General features: G+C 37.3%; 1 protein-coding gene across 2 annotated transcripts in view; it reads left to right on the top strand.

The window, feature by feature from the left end:
- LOC145537115 (plastin-3-like) overlaps positions 1–13382 on the top strand; it is a 45449-nt gene extending 32067 nt beyond the window's left edge. The window contains exons 9-17 of one of the 2 annotated variants that reach the window (XM_081567815.1): positions 2374–2400; positions 2673–2768; positions 6372–6567; positions 8141–8219; positions 8947–9061; positions 9249–9382; positions 10225–10348; positions 10571–10695; positions 12157–13382. In XM_081567815.1, coding sequence (XP_081423941.1) covers positions 2374–2400; positions 2673–2768; positions 6372–6567; positions 8141–8219; positions 8947–9061; positions 9249–9382; positions 10225–10348; positions 10571–10695; positions 12157–12289 — 1029 coding nt within the window. In that variant the 3' untranslated portion in view covers positions 12290–13382. The remainder of the gene's footprint in view (positions 1–2373; positions 2401–2672; positions 2769–6371; positions 6568–8140; positions 8220–8946; positions 9062–9248; positions 9383–10224; positions 10349–10570; positions 10696–12156) is intronic. The other variant, XM_081567814.1, reaches the window with a different exon arrangement.
- Positions 13383–14647: the final 1265 nt, after the last annotated feature.

Below are 14647 nucleotides of genomic sequence, written 5' to 3'. Positions count from 1 at the left end.
TTGGGTTGTCATGTTTTCATTGTCATTTATTTCTAGGTATTTTTAATTTCCTTTTTGATGCCTTCAGTACCTGTTGGTTATTTAGAAGCAGGTTGTTTAGCTTCCATGTGTTTGTGTTTTTTTTTTTTCCTGTAATTCATATCTAGTCTCATAGCATTGTGGTTCAGAAAAAATGCTTGATACAATTTCAGTTTTCTTAAATTTCCTGATGATTGTGACTGAAGATGTGATCTGTCCTGGAGAGTGTTCCGTGTACACTTGAGAAAAAAGTGTATTCTGCTGTTTTGGAAAGGGAATCTTATTTTTAAATGAATATTGTAAAAAATTCTCCTTTGATATTTTTTTAAAAAGATATTCTGCTTTTAATAGTTTTAAAAAGAAGAGGATTTCTGGGTAATGTGAAAAGGAAGTTCCAATTTATGTTCACATTCAAATTTTCACCTAAAGCCCCTTTTTGGGGTAGTAAGTTACAGACTCTTTGGGGTCTACTCTTCACCTGTCTTTCTCAAGTGCATAGGGAGAAGGCACATACAAATTATTTCTGCACCCTTAGTAGATAGTTGTAAGTGAAAGCACTTTCACAACTGTAATGCCCTACTCCTTAGGAGATAACCTCTGTGCCACTAATGTAAGATCTGAGTTTGCGTTCCATGAATTTCTCTGCAGTGGCTTTCACTCTCACCTGATTCTCCCCATTCTTAGAATAATTTCTGGCAAGTGTATCAAACGTACATAGTTGGCTCATTGAAGATACAGCTTTCTAGGCCTCTCCCAGAGCTCTGTACTTAGCAGGTCAGAGCTTACATCTGGCCATCTCCATATTCAGCAACTTCCCTGGGGGATTAGGGTGTACACAATCCATAGGAGTTACCATGAGAAACATTCCTTTATAATCTGTTTGGACTGTCAAGGCCCAGTAATAGAAAACTACCAAAGCTGGGAAGGTGATCTTCAGATGTAACATTGATCTCAGGTGGCCTCGGCCTATAGCAGCTTGAGGCAGGGATTCTGTTCCCAGCCAGAGATTGAGGTCAGGCTACAGCCGTGAGAGAACTGAATCTTAGCCACTAGATCACGAGGGACCAGTGGGACCAAGGCCCTGGCCCATCAGCTGTGTAGAAATGAATTTCCACATAGAGACTGAGACAAGTAAAACAAGTGTTTATTAGGAGGAAAACGTATATGTGAATAGACTCACATGGGTGGGCTCAGAGAGACAGTTGCACCCTCGTGGTGGTTGAAGTCACTTTCATGGAGCATTTCTTCTGGGTTTCCCTTTGCCAGTCATCTTGCTTTGTCTGGTTCTGAGTCCGTGTTTGGTTTATCTCAGGATCCTCCCATGTGTGCATGTGTATCTCTTAGCCAAGATGGATTCTAGTGAAGAGGCCTATGGGTAGGTTGACATCACTTACTATGAGCTTGAGACAGGAGATACATGGGTCCAGGCTGAAGAGTTTCTCCCCTGTGGACAGAAATTCTATAATAGAAGAAACTCCATAAAAACTGGATGATGGAGGAGGCTGGGCCTTGCCCAGATAAGAAATAAAAGACCATATATTCCTCATTCTTGAAGTCAAGGATACCTTCCTGACTACACAGGCACAGGAAGGCTCAATGGAGGTCAAAAGGAAGGGGGCAACACCTCAATTTCTGTCTGGGAACCAAAGCCCTGCTTCAAGGCACTGTGGACTGAGGCTACCCAAAACCACCGTGATGCTACCTCTTCTATCTCTTATCTGGACAGGGCCCAGCCTGCTCCATCATCCAGCTTTTATGGAGTTTCTGCTATTACTATTATGGAGTTTCTGTCCACAGGGAGAAACTTCAGCCTGGGGCCCATGTATGTCCTGCCTCAACATGATAAAGAAACTTCACTCCAGTTCCTGTCCTCTGGTATTCCAGAGAGGCAGAATTGTACTTGACATGTGTGTTGGAGACCCTCATTAAATGTTTAGACTAATATAGTGGTTTTCAGGTTTTGTTCTGTGTAGCATCCACACAGCCTGAATTCACCCAGCCCACATCCCATATGAGCAATACCATTTTGTTTTAGGTATTGGTATTCCAAGTAAAAGTGTTCCAGTGTTGAAAGAGGTCAAGGGCTTAAAACAAAGAGAAGCTCATTTGGTTAAATATATTCAGATGATTAAGAGTTTACTGTTATTTCACCACCTCAAGTAGAAATCATTTAAAAATTTTTGTCATTTCAATTTATAATTTAATGCATTGTTAACACAACTAATCTCTTCTCCATAGGTTATGGTATATACATATTATGCTTTGTAATGATATAACCTGTTTATTTTCTCTTTCCCTATGCTTCCTGGATTTCTCCTATCCTACTTGTTTCTCGTGCTTGTTTTATCTGTCAAGCTTATTGACTTCAGTAACTCAGTGAAGGTACAGAACTAGTTATATGTTTTCTAGCATTATTATATTGATGATTTCAATAAATTGTAAAGTCATGACAAAATCCAGTTCATCCATATTCAAGGCAGACATAAGGCCAGATAGGTGGACTTTTCTGGGAAAAGGAACTGTTAAATAAGAAGATAGAGATTTGTGTCACATTCTTACAAAATCCAATGCAAATATCCTTCCACACATGGGACAATAGGATACATTCATTCTTTGTAAATGTGATCTCACTGACATTTGCAATTCATTTTTAGGATTCCAAAGCCTATTTTCATCTTCTCAATCAAATCGCACCAAAAGGACAAAAGGAAGGTGAACCACGGATAGATATTAACATGTCGGGTTTCAATGTAAGTATAGATGTTCTTGTGAATTCTACAAGCTTACAAAATTGTCAATTTCTTATAGATAACAAGAATGCTTATAATTGCATGTTGTGATGTTGGCAGTTTTAAGTATTATCTTAAATTTTATTACTGTAGATGTAATTTATAGACAGAAAGACCAGCTTTGATTTATATTAATAGTTTATTGGTGAGTTCTGTAGTTATGGTGTTGTTGGTTTTTATGGATGGCATAAAATATTCAGAGTAAGTGTGGGGAAATAAGCACTAGAGGCTAACCTTTTCTGAGTGTTTGGATTATAATCACAATGATAGATTTAATGAAAACATATTCTTATGTTGAGAGTAATGTGAATGTGTTTACAAACTCCTGATCTCTCAAATCCAATTTGGTGAATTACTGTCACAGACCATGTTCCCTTGTTACATCACTTATTTGCTCAATGACCTTGGACAAGTTCCTTTGTTCATACATGAAGTAACAAGTTGGCCTAGACTATTGAGTCTCAACTTTCTAGGATCCTGTTGTTCTTTGTATTCATTAGATATGGAATGGATTCTACTGATTTTTAAAAAATGCACATTTCTAGCATATTTCATATCCACTTCAGGATTGAGTGGATTACACTTGCTAAACATTTTATGCAGCCCTTATCAGAACTGAATTTGTCACTGACTTGTAGTACTTACATTTCTGTCTGTTTTTAAATCTGAAATTCTTCAGTTCAGGTCCCTCTTGGCACAAATGAGGGGCCCTCCTGTGCATGAAGGAAGCTATCTGGGATGGCTAGCCAGGTGATCTTATGCCTGGGTAGATAACACCAGTGTACTGATTCTGATTATGATACAGCTCTTCTCTAGTCACTTCTCCCTGGTTGATCTTAAAGCACTCCCTTCGCTGTCTCTGTCCTCCTCAGAATCCTTTAAGGATTCCCCGTTGACTTAAGAGTTCAATCTGAAATGTTCTGCTGTGCACGTGAAGCCCTGCTACACCATCTTGCTCCATTTCTTCTAGCCAGGGCAATTTCCTACTGCTCTGTCCACACATTCATTTTACTGTTGAGCCTTTCATCATGCTTTTCCTTTGTTTTTCAGTGTCCTTTATCTTTGTCAGTCTTATACCTTCTTTAGGGATATGTATCTCCATCATAACATCCAGTTTCCTCATGATCCTTTGTGATTCCTCTCTGCCTCCATACTCCACCATCCCAGGCAACCACTGATTTGCTTTCTTTCAATGTAGTTTGAATTTTTGAGAATTTTATGGAATCATATAATAGGTGCCCTTTTTTTAATCAAGCTTCTTTCAGCGTTATTATTTTGAGATTCATCTGTGTTGTTACATAAATCAGAAATTCATTCCTTTTTATTGCTGAATAATATTTCAGTGAATGGATATGCTATAATTTGTTATCCATTCACCCCAATGAACATTTGGATTGTTTCAAGTTTGAGGCTATTACAAATACAGCTGCTCTGAACATTCATATACAAGTCTTTGTGTGAGTTTATGCATTCATTTATCTTTGGTAAATACCTAGGAGTAGAATGGCTGGGTAATGGTATATGTGCGTTTAACTTTTCTAAGCAGCCGCCAAGTTGTTTTCCAAAATGGTTGTACCATTGCACATTGCTACCAGTAGCACATGAAAGTTCCAGTTCATCCACATGCTCACTGACACTTTAATGTGGTTAGTTTAAACATTAAGAATTTTGGCAGTGGTAGAGGTGTCTCATTGTGATTTTAATTTGCATTTCCCTAATGGCTAATGATGTTGAACATCTTTCCATGTAGTTATTTGCTGTCTATACATCTTTGTTTAAACACTTTACCCATTTTAATTGCATTGTTTGTTTTCTTATCAAGTTTTGAGTGTTTTATATATTTTGGATATAAGTCCTTGATTGGATATGTGATTTGCAGATACTTAGTCCCAGTGGTTTTCCAAGAACAGGCATTGTTTAATTTGAACAAAGTCAGATTTAGTCATTTTTTTTCTTTGACAAATCATGCTTTTGATGTTGTATCTAAGAAATTTTAGCCTAACACAAGGTCACAAACATTTCTTATGTCTCCTCTTAGAGGGTTTATAGTTGGGGTTTTATATCTAGTTTTTTATTTATAGTTTTGGGTTTATACATTTACATGTGTGTGTGTATTGAAGGTTAATTTTGAATATGATGTGAGGTATGGGCTGAAGTTCTTTTTGGCATATATATATATATTTATTTGATTGTCTTTTGTTTCATTATTCTGTATCTTAATTTTTTAAAATTGTTGCTATTTCAACGTTTCCTTCTACTCCAATATCATCAATGCTTTTTGTTTAAGAATGCCGAGATGATAAAAAATATGAGATTTAAAAATAAAGATAGTAAATAGCATGAACCAGAAGTATTAAAGTAACAGAAAATAGAATAGGCTCTATGAGATGAACTCACTAGGCTCATGGAGAATCCCAAAGGCTGAATCCCAGTCAACTGCTCATCTGCTGGTGGTTACTGATTGCTCTGCAATGGTAACAGTGAAGGGTAACACAGTAAATACCCATTCTTCTGGAGACCTAGATGATCGAGGCCCCTCACTGGAGATGAAAAAAGTAAAGATAGCATCACCCATTAAAGACAGAGTTAAGACTCAAATTATAGAATCTGAACTGTGTTGGTTTGTAAGTAACATTCCCAAATTTCCTTTATCTCTTGTTTCCCCCTTATTATAAAAATCCCTTCTTACCTGACACTCTTTTCCAGAAGACATACATTTACCCTGGGGCATACTGGGGTGGCCACATCTATAGTAACTGCCAAGAGAAGTCTAGAGGGGGCAGATCACTGGAAACGAATAATCCAAAAGCAATTGTTCCTCCTGCAGCTCCAGTTTTTTTTTACTTTTATTGTTGGGAGGTGGGGATGGTGAGCACTTGGGAAACTATCTTTAATTTGGTATGAAATTATCATATCTGTAACTTATACTCCTCACCAAACTGTATGTTAGTCAAGAAATCAGCATGCATCTTTCCAAAAGGAAAGAAGTTGGGGTTGAGGGGGTGGGGGGGACAAAACAGAGAAGAAGTTAGGAGTCCTAGGAATTAGCTGAAAGTAAGTATTTTACACAGAAATAGACAACTTTGCTTCCTGGATGGAAAAGTAAAATCAAAAAATAGTTTAAGAGAAAGATGATAATTTGAAATATGTAATTTAAACCTCAAAATTATTGGAGCCTGGTATCCTTGATTATTATTGTAAAAAATTTCTTCATAATTCCTTCATCTTTTTCAGCCTTACACCCTCTTTAGGGCCTAAATTTAAAATCTGAACAAGTTTCACTTTTTTTCTTAATGAATTTTGGCATGAGAGAAGTAATTTCAGTTGAGTGAAATGTATCCTGTCCTTAGATTCGTGATCTGGTGCCATCTAGGGTATTTTCAAGGTACTGCATATCCAGCACAGGCAACTTTTTTTTTTTTTTTGCATTCAAAACAGTAATATAAGTACCATGTGTTGGCTAAGAAAAAATAGAATTGTATACCCAGCTTATCATTGTAGGGCAAAGTTTCTATATTTTTAGTATGGCCTTTTTTAAAAAAAAGTCTTATTTTACTTCAACAGGAAACAGATGATTTGAAGAGGGCTGAGAGTATGCTTCAACAAGCAGACAAATTAGGTTGCAGAAAGTTTGTTACCCCAGCTGATGTTGTCAGTGGGAACCCCAAACTGAACTTAGCCTTTGTGGCTAACCTGTTTAATAAATACCCAGCACTCACTAAGCCAGAGAACCAAGATATTGATTGGACTCTATTAGAAGGTAATAGAGTATACAGGTTTAGTATACAGGTTTCTTAAATTATATTTGGGGCTACACAGTAGAAATACATAGGCCACGATGATTTCATAATCTTGATTTAATAAGTTTCCTTATCCACTTTCCTTTAGCAACTGTCTACTATAAGTAGTCCCAAGGGCTGAGTAAAAAGTGGCAACTGATAGAAAGGGATGATACAAGGGAACTTTTATTTTAATTTACTTATTTTTGGCTGCTCTGGGTCTTTGTTGCTGCGTGTCGGCTTTCTCTAGTTGCTGCACCCGGGGGCTACTCTTTGTTTTGGTGCTCAGCCTTCTCATTGGGGTGGCTTCTCTTGTTGAGGAGTGTAGGTTCAGTAGTTGGGCTTCGTTGCCCCATGGCATAGGGGATCTTCCTGAACCAGGGATCGAACCTGTGTCCCCTGCTTTGGCAGGAGGACTTTTATCCACTGTACCACCAAGGAAGTCTGGGAACTTTTAAAGTAAGCTAGCCTAGGATCACTTAGTATAAGGCCACTTAGTAAACCAATGTTTTATTTTAATATTTTGTATTTAGGTCACTTATTTTTAAACCTCCCTCCAAAAAAATGCACGTGTGCATAAAATTTGACCTATGTAAATCTGCAGTATTTGATTCATTCTTGCATAGTCAGACTAACTGAAACTGCTCTCATTTCCTTTCACCTTTAACCTACTCAAAAAATAATAATAATGCATGTAAATATTCATTTAATTTGGGAAAGGCAGAGTATACCTTTGCCAGATTATATATGCATGAAGTATAGTACTTAAAAATTAACAAATGTAATTAGTAGCTCATTGCATATCCACTAGCATTATTATGAAATCAGATGGTAAAGAATCTGCCTGCAGTGCAGGAGACCTGGGATCAATCCCTGGGTTGGGAAGATCCCCTGGAGAAGGGAATGGCTGCCCACTCCAGTGTTCTTGCCTAAGAAATCCGTGGACAGAGGATTCTGGAAGGCTACAGTCCATGGGATCACAAAGAGCTGGACACAACTTAGCGACTAATACTTCAAACTCTCAATTAGCAGCTCATTGCATATATACTAGGATTACTGTAAAATCTTTAAATTTTATGCTTTTGAAGTTTCAAATAATTTGTTGCTCTAATATAGGCACGTAAAAAAAAGTACATATATGTAACTTAGTATCAGTATTTTTAAATGGGTAGAGAGAAGATGTAAATTAATGTGAGTATAGAGGTTTGTATGACCATGGTAAATTTTTCTAATAAAAACTAAACCAATAATATCAGTTACTTTAGAAGTATGGGGATTTGGGGAGATACTGGAGAAGGATGAGATAGGGAAGAGAGTATAAAAAGTTCATATACCTCTTAGCTGGTTATAATAAGGTTATATTTTTACTTTTAAAAGAAAGTCATCCAATTTAAAAAACAAGAGAGTATGTATTTAGAGAGACTGCTTAGAGATTCATATTGGAGAAAACCTTTAGATCTGAAAAAAAAATAATCATCTAATTGTGGGTTGATGTTATATGCACATATGCAAGGTGTTTAATGATTATATAAACACTGTGAATATTTTTAATAGGAGAAACTCGCGAAGAAAGAACCTTTCGTAACTGGATGAACTCTCTTGGTGTTAATCCCCATGTAAACCATCTCTATGCGTAAGCCTTCCAATGCTCTTGTAAAGTTTTGAACATCATGAATGGATGCTGCATAAATAATTATAGCTCTAAACCTTTTCTAAATGTTAGTTTGTAGCCATTACTTTATTGGAAAATGTGGTGACTTCCGTTATCATTTCCCAAATACACAAAAGCCCAGATTATTTCTTTACATGGTCATTAAGTGAAAAAATGTATAAATATCTTTCTAACACCCTAGGGAACAGAGACTTTATATTTTGAAACGGAGACCAGAGAGCACATTAAGTAGACCATCCATGATGCCTTGAGGTCTTTGTGTTCACTGTTCTCTCAGCCTGGAATGTTCTTTTCCACATCAAATGCTTTATTCCCTTGCTATATTCAAGCCGCTGATCCAGATCCTAACCACCACCTACCACTCCCTAACTCCTAACCTCTTTCTTTTTGTTTTTCATAGCAATTAAATACATTCCCCTAACCCATTTATCCATATACTTGTTTATTCTCTTTCTTTCTCTGACTCTAAAGGCCTGGAATTTTTCTCCTATGAGCCCAGCTTCTAGAACAGTTCTTTGCAAACAATAAGCTCTCAATAACTATTTTTAAGTGAATTGGATGGTGTTAGCTCCATTTTTAGCACAGATTAATAAAATACATGAGTCTTTTGACAGTGTAGTGTCCTTGTTTTTAAGGAAACAGGCTCTGCTCTCTGAAAACACTGATCAAACTCTTTTTAAATCATCAGTGACCTGCAAGATGCCCTGGTAATCTTACAGCTATATGAACGAATTAAAGTTCCTGTTGACTGGAGTAAGGTGAATAAACCTCCATACCCGAAACTTGGAGCCAACATGAAAAAGGTAGCTAATTAAGTTGCTGCACATATTTGTTACGGACTGTTTTTATTCTCAATTTGTTTCTTTTGTTTGGGAAACTCTTTGACTCTGAGCTTCTTGAGGACAGAAACTGTGTCTTACTTTGTGCGCACCTGCATATAAAGATTAAACAAGTGAAAATCTTTAATCATTTGCTTTTGTTTGCTTGCAGCTAGAAAACTGCAACTATGCTGTTGAATTAGGGAAGCATCCTGCCAAATTCTCCCTGGTTGGCATTGGAGGGCAAGACCTGAATGATGGAAATCAAACCCTGACTTTAGCTTTGGTCTGGCAGCTGATGAGAAGGTATGGTATACAATTTTAACTGCTCAAGTTCACTATCATACAGGTCTGTGATCTAGTCTTTACTATTTCTAAGGAAACGTATCAATGACTACACCTTTGAAATTTTTATGTTTAGACTCCGAAGTGAGTTTAAGTAATGAGTATATGTTGGATGGTCAATGGGAAATGCCTTCTCGATAGTGAGGCAACAGAATTGTGAATATTTCCCTTTTTTATAATCTGCCTGACACAGACCTGAGCCTCATTTAGAGTTGGTGAATAAAAACAGCAAAAATTATGAACATGTATACATTTGAGAAAGAAGATCTCTTAACTGTAATGCTAAAAAGCAATTCATTATAACTGGGTACCAGCCAAAGCACAGCTTACTTTAAGTCGTTACCAGGGGTTGGCCTAGTACACAGTGAGCCTGCAGTAAGTAGACTGGTGGACTTACTCAGTAGAGCGCTGAAAATCTTCCCACCAGCAGTGCAAAAGGCAGCTCAATGGCAAGCCACTACTGCCTGAAATTTTTTTTTTCATATAGTGTGAATGTCTTCTCGTGAAATCTTTCCTTTAATCTCTCAAACCTAAGGAAAAGAAATGAAAGATAAAGCATTCTAATAATTGTATTTTTTTTCTAATAAACTAGGACAGAAACTGTTCTGCTGCTTTTTTAAAATTAATTTCTATTGGTGTTTAGTTGCTTTACAATGTTGTGTTAGTTTCTGCTATACAGCAAAGTGAATCAGCTATATGTTTAAATATATCCCGTCTTTTTCAGCACAGAGCATTGAGTCGAGTTCCCTATCCTATGCAGTAGCTTCTCATTAGTTACCTATTTCTTCTGCTGCTTCATTTAGATATACCCTCAATGTCCTGGAAGATCTCGGTGATGGTCAGAAAGCTAATGACGACATCATTGTAAGCTGGGTGAACAGAACATTGAATGAAGCTGGAAAATCAACCTCCATTCAGAGTTTTAAGGTAAGAATTCCATGTTTGACTATTAAACGTTATGTTTGCTATAAAAAGTATCTATAGTTTGGAAAGCTAGCCTTTGGATTCTTTGTGAGTGAGATCATTGTGGGGCTAACGACATGATTCTTTTCTAATTCACTAGACTTTGTTTTTGACAGCGTTATATAAGTGATCATGCATTAATTTGTACACATGGAAATTCTCAAATGTATTGTCCTTTTACTCTAGGATAAGACGATCAGCTCTAGTTTGGCAGTTGTGGATTTAATTGACGCCATCCAGCCAGGCTGCATAAACTATGACCTTGTTAAGAGTGGCACTCTGACAGAAGATGACAAGCACAATAATGCCAAGTAAGGGATGCTGCCTAATATCCTCATAAGGGCATAGACATTGTAGGCAGGCAGATCTGCATTATCATTCAGGTTCTGCCACTCAAGAATGGTGTCAGCTGGGGGAAGCATCTTCTAGCCTCAGATTCCTCATCCATAAAATGGGAGCAATAATACTTACCTTGGAGATTTTGAAATGAGTAAAATACGTTAAGAGCCTAACATTGCTGCACCTGACCTAATAGGTAGGTGCTCAGTCAGCCATTGGTTTGTAGGTTATAGAAATAATGTATGTGTTAAAGCAACTTAGCTGCAAACTTAGAACAGAAGAAAAATGGGCTAAGGATAACCATGCCTTTGATAGGGTTTTCTTTTGTTGCACTCTTTTCAAACGTTTTTAAAACTTACTGTGCATAGCCCACCTTACTACATACACTGAGTTTATCTTGGTCCCTTAAGTGGGCAGGATGCTAAACCCTCAGCTGAAACCGTGCCTTGAAAGTTCCCTGCATTTTGACAACATGCAGAAGGTCCTTCCCACCTGCCTCTTCCCTTCTTCTCCAAAGATCTAGACTGTGATCTGGTTTCATGGGCAACCCATGAAAGCTCTCCTAGTATACACTGAAAATCAGCTCCCAACAGGGCTTCACAAGATAGCTAAGAAGCATTACTGTAAAACTTCATTTTGGCATCACATACTGCATCACATCATTTCTTCCCTCCTTGAAAAAAATATTTGCAGCATAATATGATAAAGATTTATAGAGAACTCCTCAAAGTTCTTTTTCCAGAAACTTGATCATATTTAAAGATTCCTGTTATAGAACACCTAGAAATGCCTTGTGTATTAATTGAGGGGTGCTCCTGCAAATTTCCTCGGCTGGACATGTCAGTTCTTAACTCCTTTCCTTTTTCTACCCTTTTCGTTCCTTGCTTCAGCCACACTGGCATGTACCATACAGACTCTCTCTCCTCCCTTGGATATTTCGAAGTATTCACTGCATCTATGAAATTGTATTTTGCATCTGGCACAGTTTTCCATTCTGTGTCTCTAAGATCTCGTGATAGCCACTGTTATCTTATTACATGCTCAATGAGAATATCAATATCTGAGTAATTATATATACATATTTTCAACATCTGGGTATATATACATATATGTATATACACACACACACATATTCTAGAAAAGTGTTTTTTCATATCAGTACTCCTAAATTGTTCTCATTTTACATTGTAGAAAAGGAGTGAATAAATATCATCAGCCCCAAATAGTAGAGCTTAAAAATCTGGTATCACTTATGAGTGACCTCAAAAAATAAAAGAGAAGACAATGAAAAATAAAGTCATTCTGATTTGAACTCTCACTGTAGAAGTTTTGCATCCTAGACAGTTGAGTATATAAGAGGAAATAGATGCCTCATGTCAGTGCCCATGACTGACCAGAATTGCACTTCAATTTTTGTTTCCTCCAAAAAATAGGTACGCAGTGTCGATGGCTAGAAGACTTGGAGCCAGGGTGTACGCTCTCCCAGAAGACCTTGTGGAAGTAAAGCCCAAGATGGTCATGACTGTGTTTGCATGCTTGATGGGCAGGGGTATGAAGAGAGTGTAAAATAACCAATTTGAATAAAAAACAACCTTGCTCCCAGGTGCATGATTAGCAGTACAGCAATTTCTGGCTGAAGTGCTCATGGCTTAAGAAACTATTGGTTATTGAAAGGACTTTTTAGTTTTCACAAGACTAAGCTCATCTTGGGAGCCCTCAGGTGAAAGAGTTTTAGTAGCAACAACTCCTCTTTCCCATAGTCAAGGTGGATTTGTCAGGCCCACCTGAAATGTGCCCGTAGTCAAATCATTTACTCGCTCCTCATAGATCGCTGCCCTTGACATTTTCCATTGCTGTACGTATTTCTATGTATCTGTTTTCCTCTTAGAATGTCCACCTCGTGGGACTTGCTTAGATGATTGAATATGAATATTATTGATATTAGGCAATAATTTGCTTTCCATCCAGTATGCTAGTTCTTATTCAAGAACTGTGGTCAGAGGGTATTTGTATATGAGTATCCTTTGCTTATCTTTCTAGTACTGAAAATTGACAGAAGTAACTGGCTGTGCAGAATGTAATAGAAGCTTTTCATATTCTTTTATTCTTAAAATCAGTATCTTTTTACAGTATTCTTTCTACATGATCCTTTTTTGTACATTTAAGAATATTTTGATTACGTTAAATAAGACTGCTGATTTTGCTACTTTTTTAAGGGGTCTTCAAGTAAGTAAAAAACATAGAGGGAAATGTACCTTGAATTTCCATCTTCCCTCCCACACTAAAGCTGTAAACACTTGACATATTTTGTCCTGAAACATTGGTTCAATATATGCTTATTTGTTTTAAAACATGTACCATCAAACTCTCTCTTTAGATTTAAAATGCTGTTGAATATGACACTTTTGAGGAGAGAGTGGGCTCAGAATTTAGGAAGGATATGGTAGGCCAAGTATGCTAAGTGTATATTAAATTTTCTAATTTTACACCTAAGATAAGGAGATGTGGTCACTAAAAAATAAACATATATGTAGGACTTAATGTACTCTAATGTACTCTTGCTTTGTCAAGCTGTTTGCTATAGTTTTTAAGATCGTAATGTTACTCTAACTCTAATGTAATCTGGTAGCGATTATTAGTTCAAATAAAGGCATTTACATAATTAGTCTCTTCGTGCCTCTGTCCCTTCTTAGTATGCCTATAATGTTTGCCAGTTTTTTTTCTCCAATATTCTAACTCATTTTCTGGTGTACTTTATAATATGATGTTTGTTAAATTTATGCTTTTGGAGCTGAATTACACAGATGGACAGATTAAGGTTATAATCCTCAATGAGGTAAGATGGTTTTCTCCAACTTACCAAAATTTCTTAGTCCATTTTCTCCCTTTTTCTTTCTTTTCATGTCATTCAATCTTTTCAGTGTTCAGTAATGACACGATATGTGTTTGCATGCGTGCTAAGTCACTTCAGTCTTGTTGGACTCTTTGTGACCCTATGGACTGTATCCCGCCAGGCTCCTCTGTCCATGGGATTCTCCAGGCAAGAATACTGGAGTGGGTTGTCATTCCCTTCTCCAGGGGATCTTTCCAACACAGGGCTAGAACCTGCATCTCCTGCAACTCCTGCATTGCAGGCGATTCTTTACTGCTGAGCCACCAGGGACGCCTGTTCTATGGTATACAGAAGGTCAAAACAATGGGGATCCAAACAACCAGGGAGGAGAGGTGGCTTATGACAGGTTTTCTTAGCCTCATCACTATTGACATTTTGGGCTGGATAATTCTTTGTTGGAGGTGGGAGGGAGCTGTCCTGTGCATTATTGCAGAGCATTTAGCTGTGTCCCTGGCCTCTATCCACTAGATGTCAGTAGCATACCCCCAGTGTGTAGACCAAATATGTCTCCAGAACCAGTCAAATGTTCCAAGGTGGGGGCAAAATCATCTCTAGTTGACAAAATGTTGTTTATGGTACCGTTTTAACGTTTTGTGTGAATCAGTAATATGAAATGCAATCCTTTAAGGAACTACATGGTGATACTATAAAATAGTTTTTATTTATAGCCTAAGAATAAGAAAGACCTTTCTTAATATGATATAAACCCCAGAGCTATAAAAGAAAGATAAATGTGACAATTCTACTTTTGCAATAAATGAGTAAGCAAAGTCACAATATAGATGACTGAGAAAAAATGTTTGGTCCCATTGTCTTAGTCCATTCAGGCTGCTGTAACAAAGTATCATAGACTGCGTGATTTATAAATACCAAATTTATTTCTCACAGTTAGGCAGTCTGGAAGTCCCAGATCAAGGCACTGGAAGGTTTGCTGTGTGGTGAGAGCACACCTCCTAGTTCACAGATGGCTGTCTTTTAGCTGTAACCTCACATTGTGATAGGGACAAGGAGCTCTGGAGTCTCTTTAATAA

This window comes from Giraffa tippelskirchi, chromosome X (assembly GCF_054371585.1).
Source record: "Giraffa tippelskirchi isolate mGirTip1 chromosome X, T2T-mGirTip1v1.2.pri, whole genome shotgun sequence".
Lineage (NCBI taxonomy): Eukaryota > Metazoa > Chordata > Mammalia > Artiodactyla > Giraffidae > Giraffa > Giraffa tippelskirchi.
The sequence above is the reverse complement of the archived record's forward strand: the minus strand, read 5'-3'. Positions and strand labels throughout refer to the sequence as shown.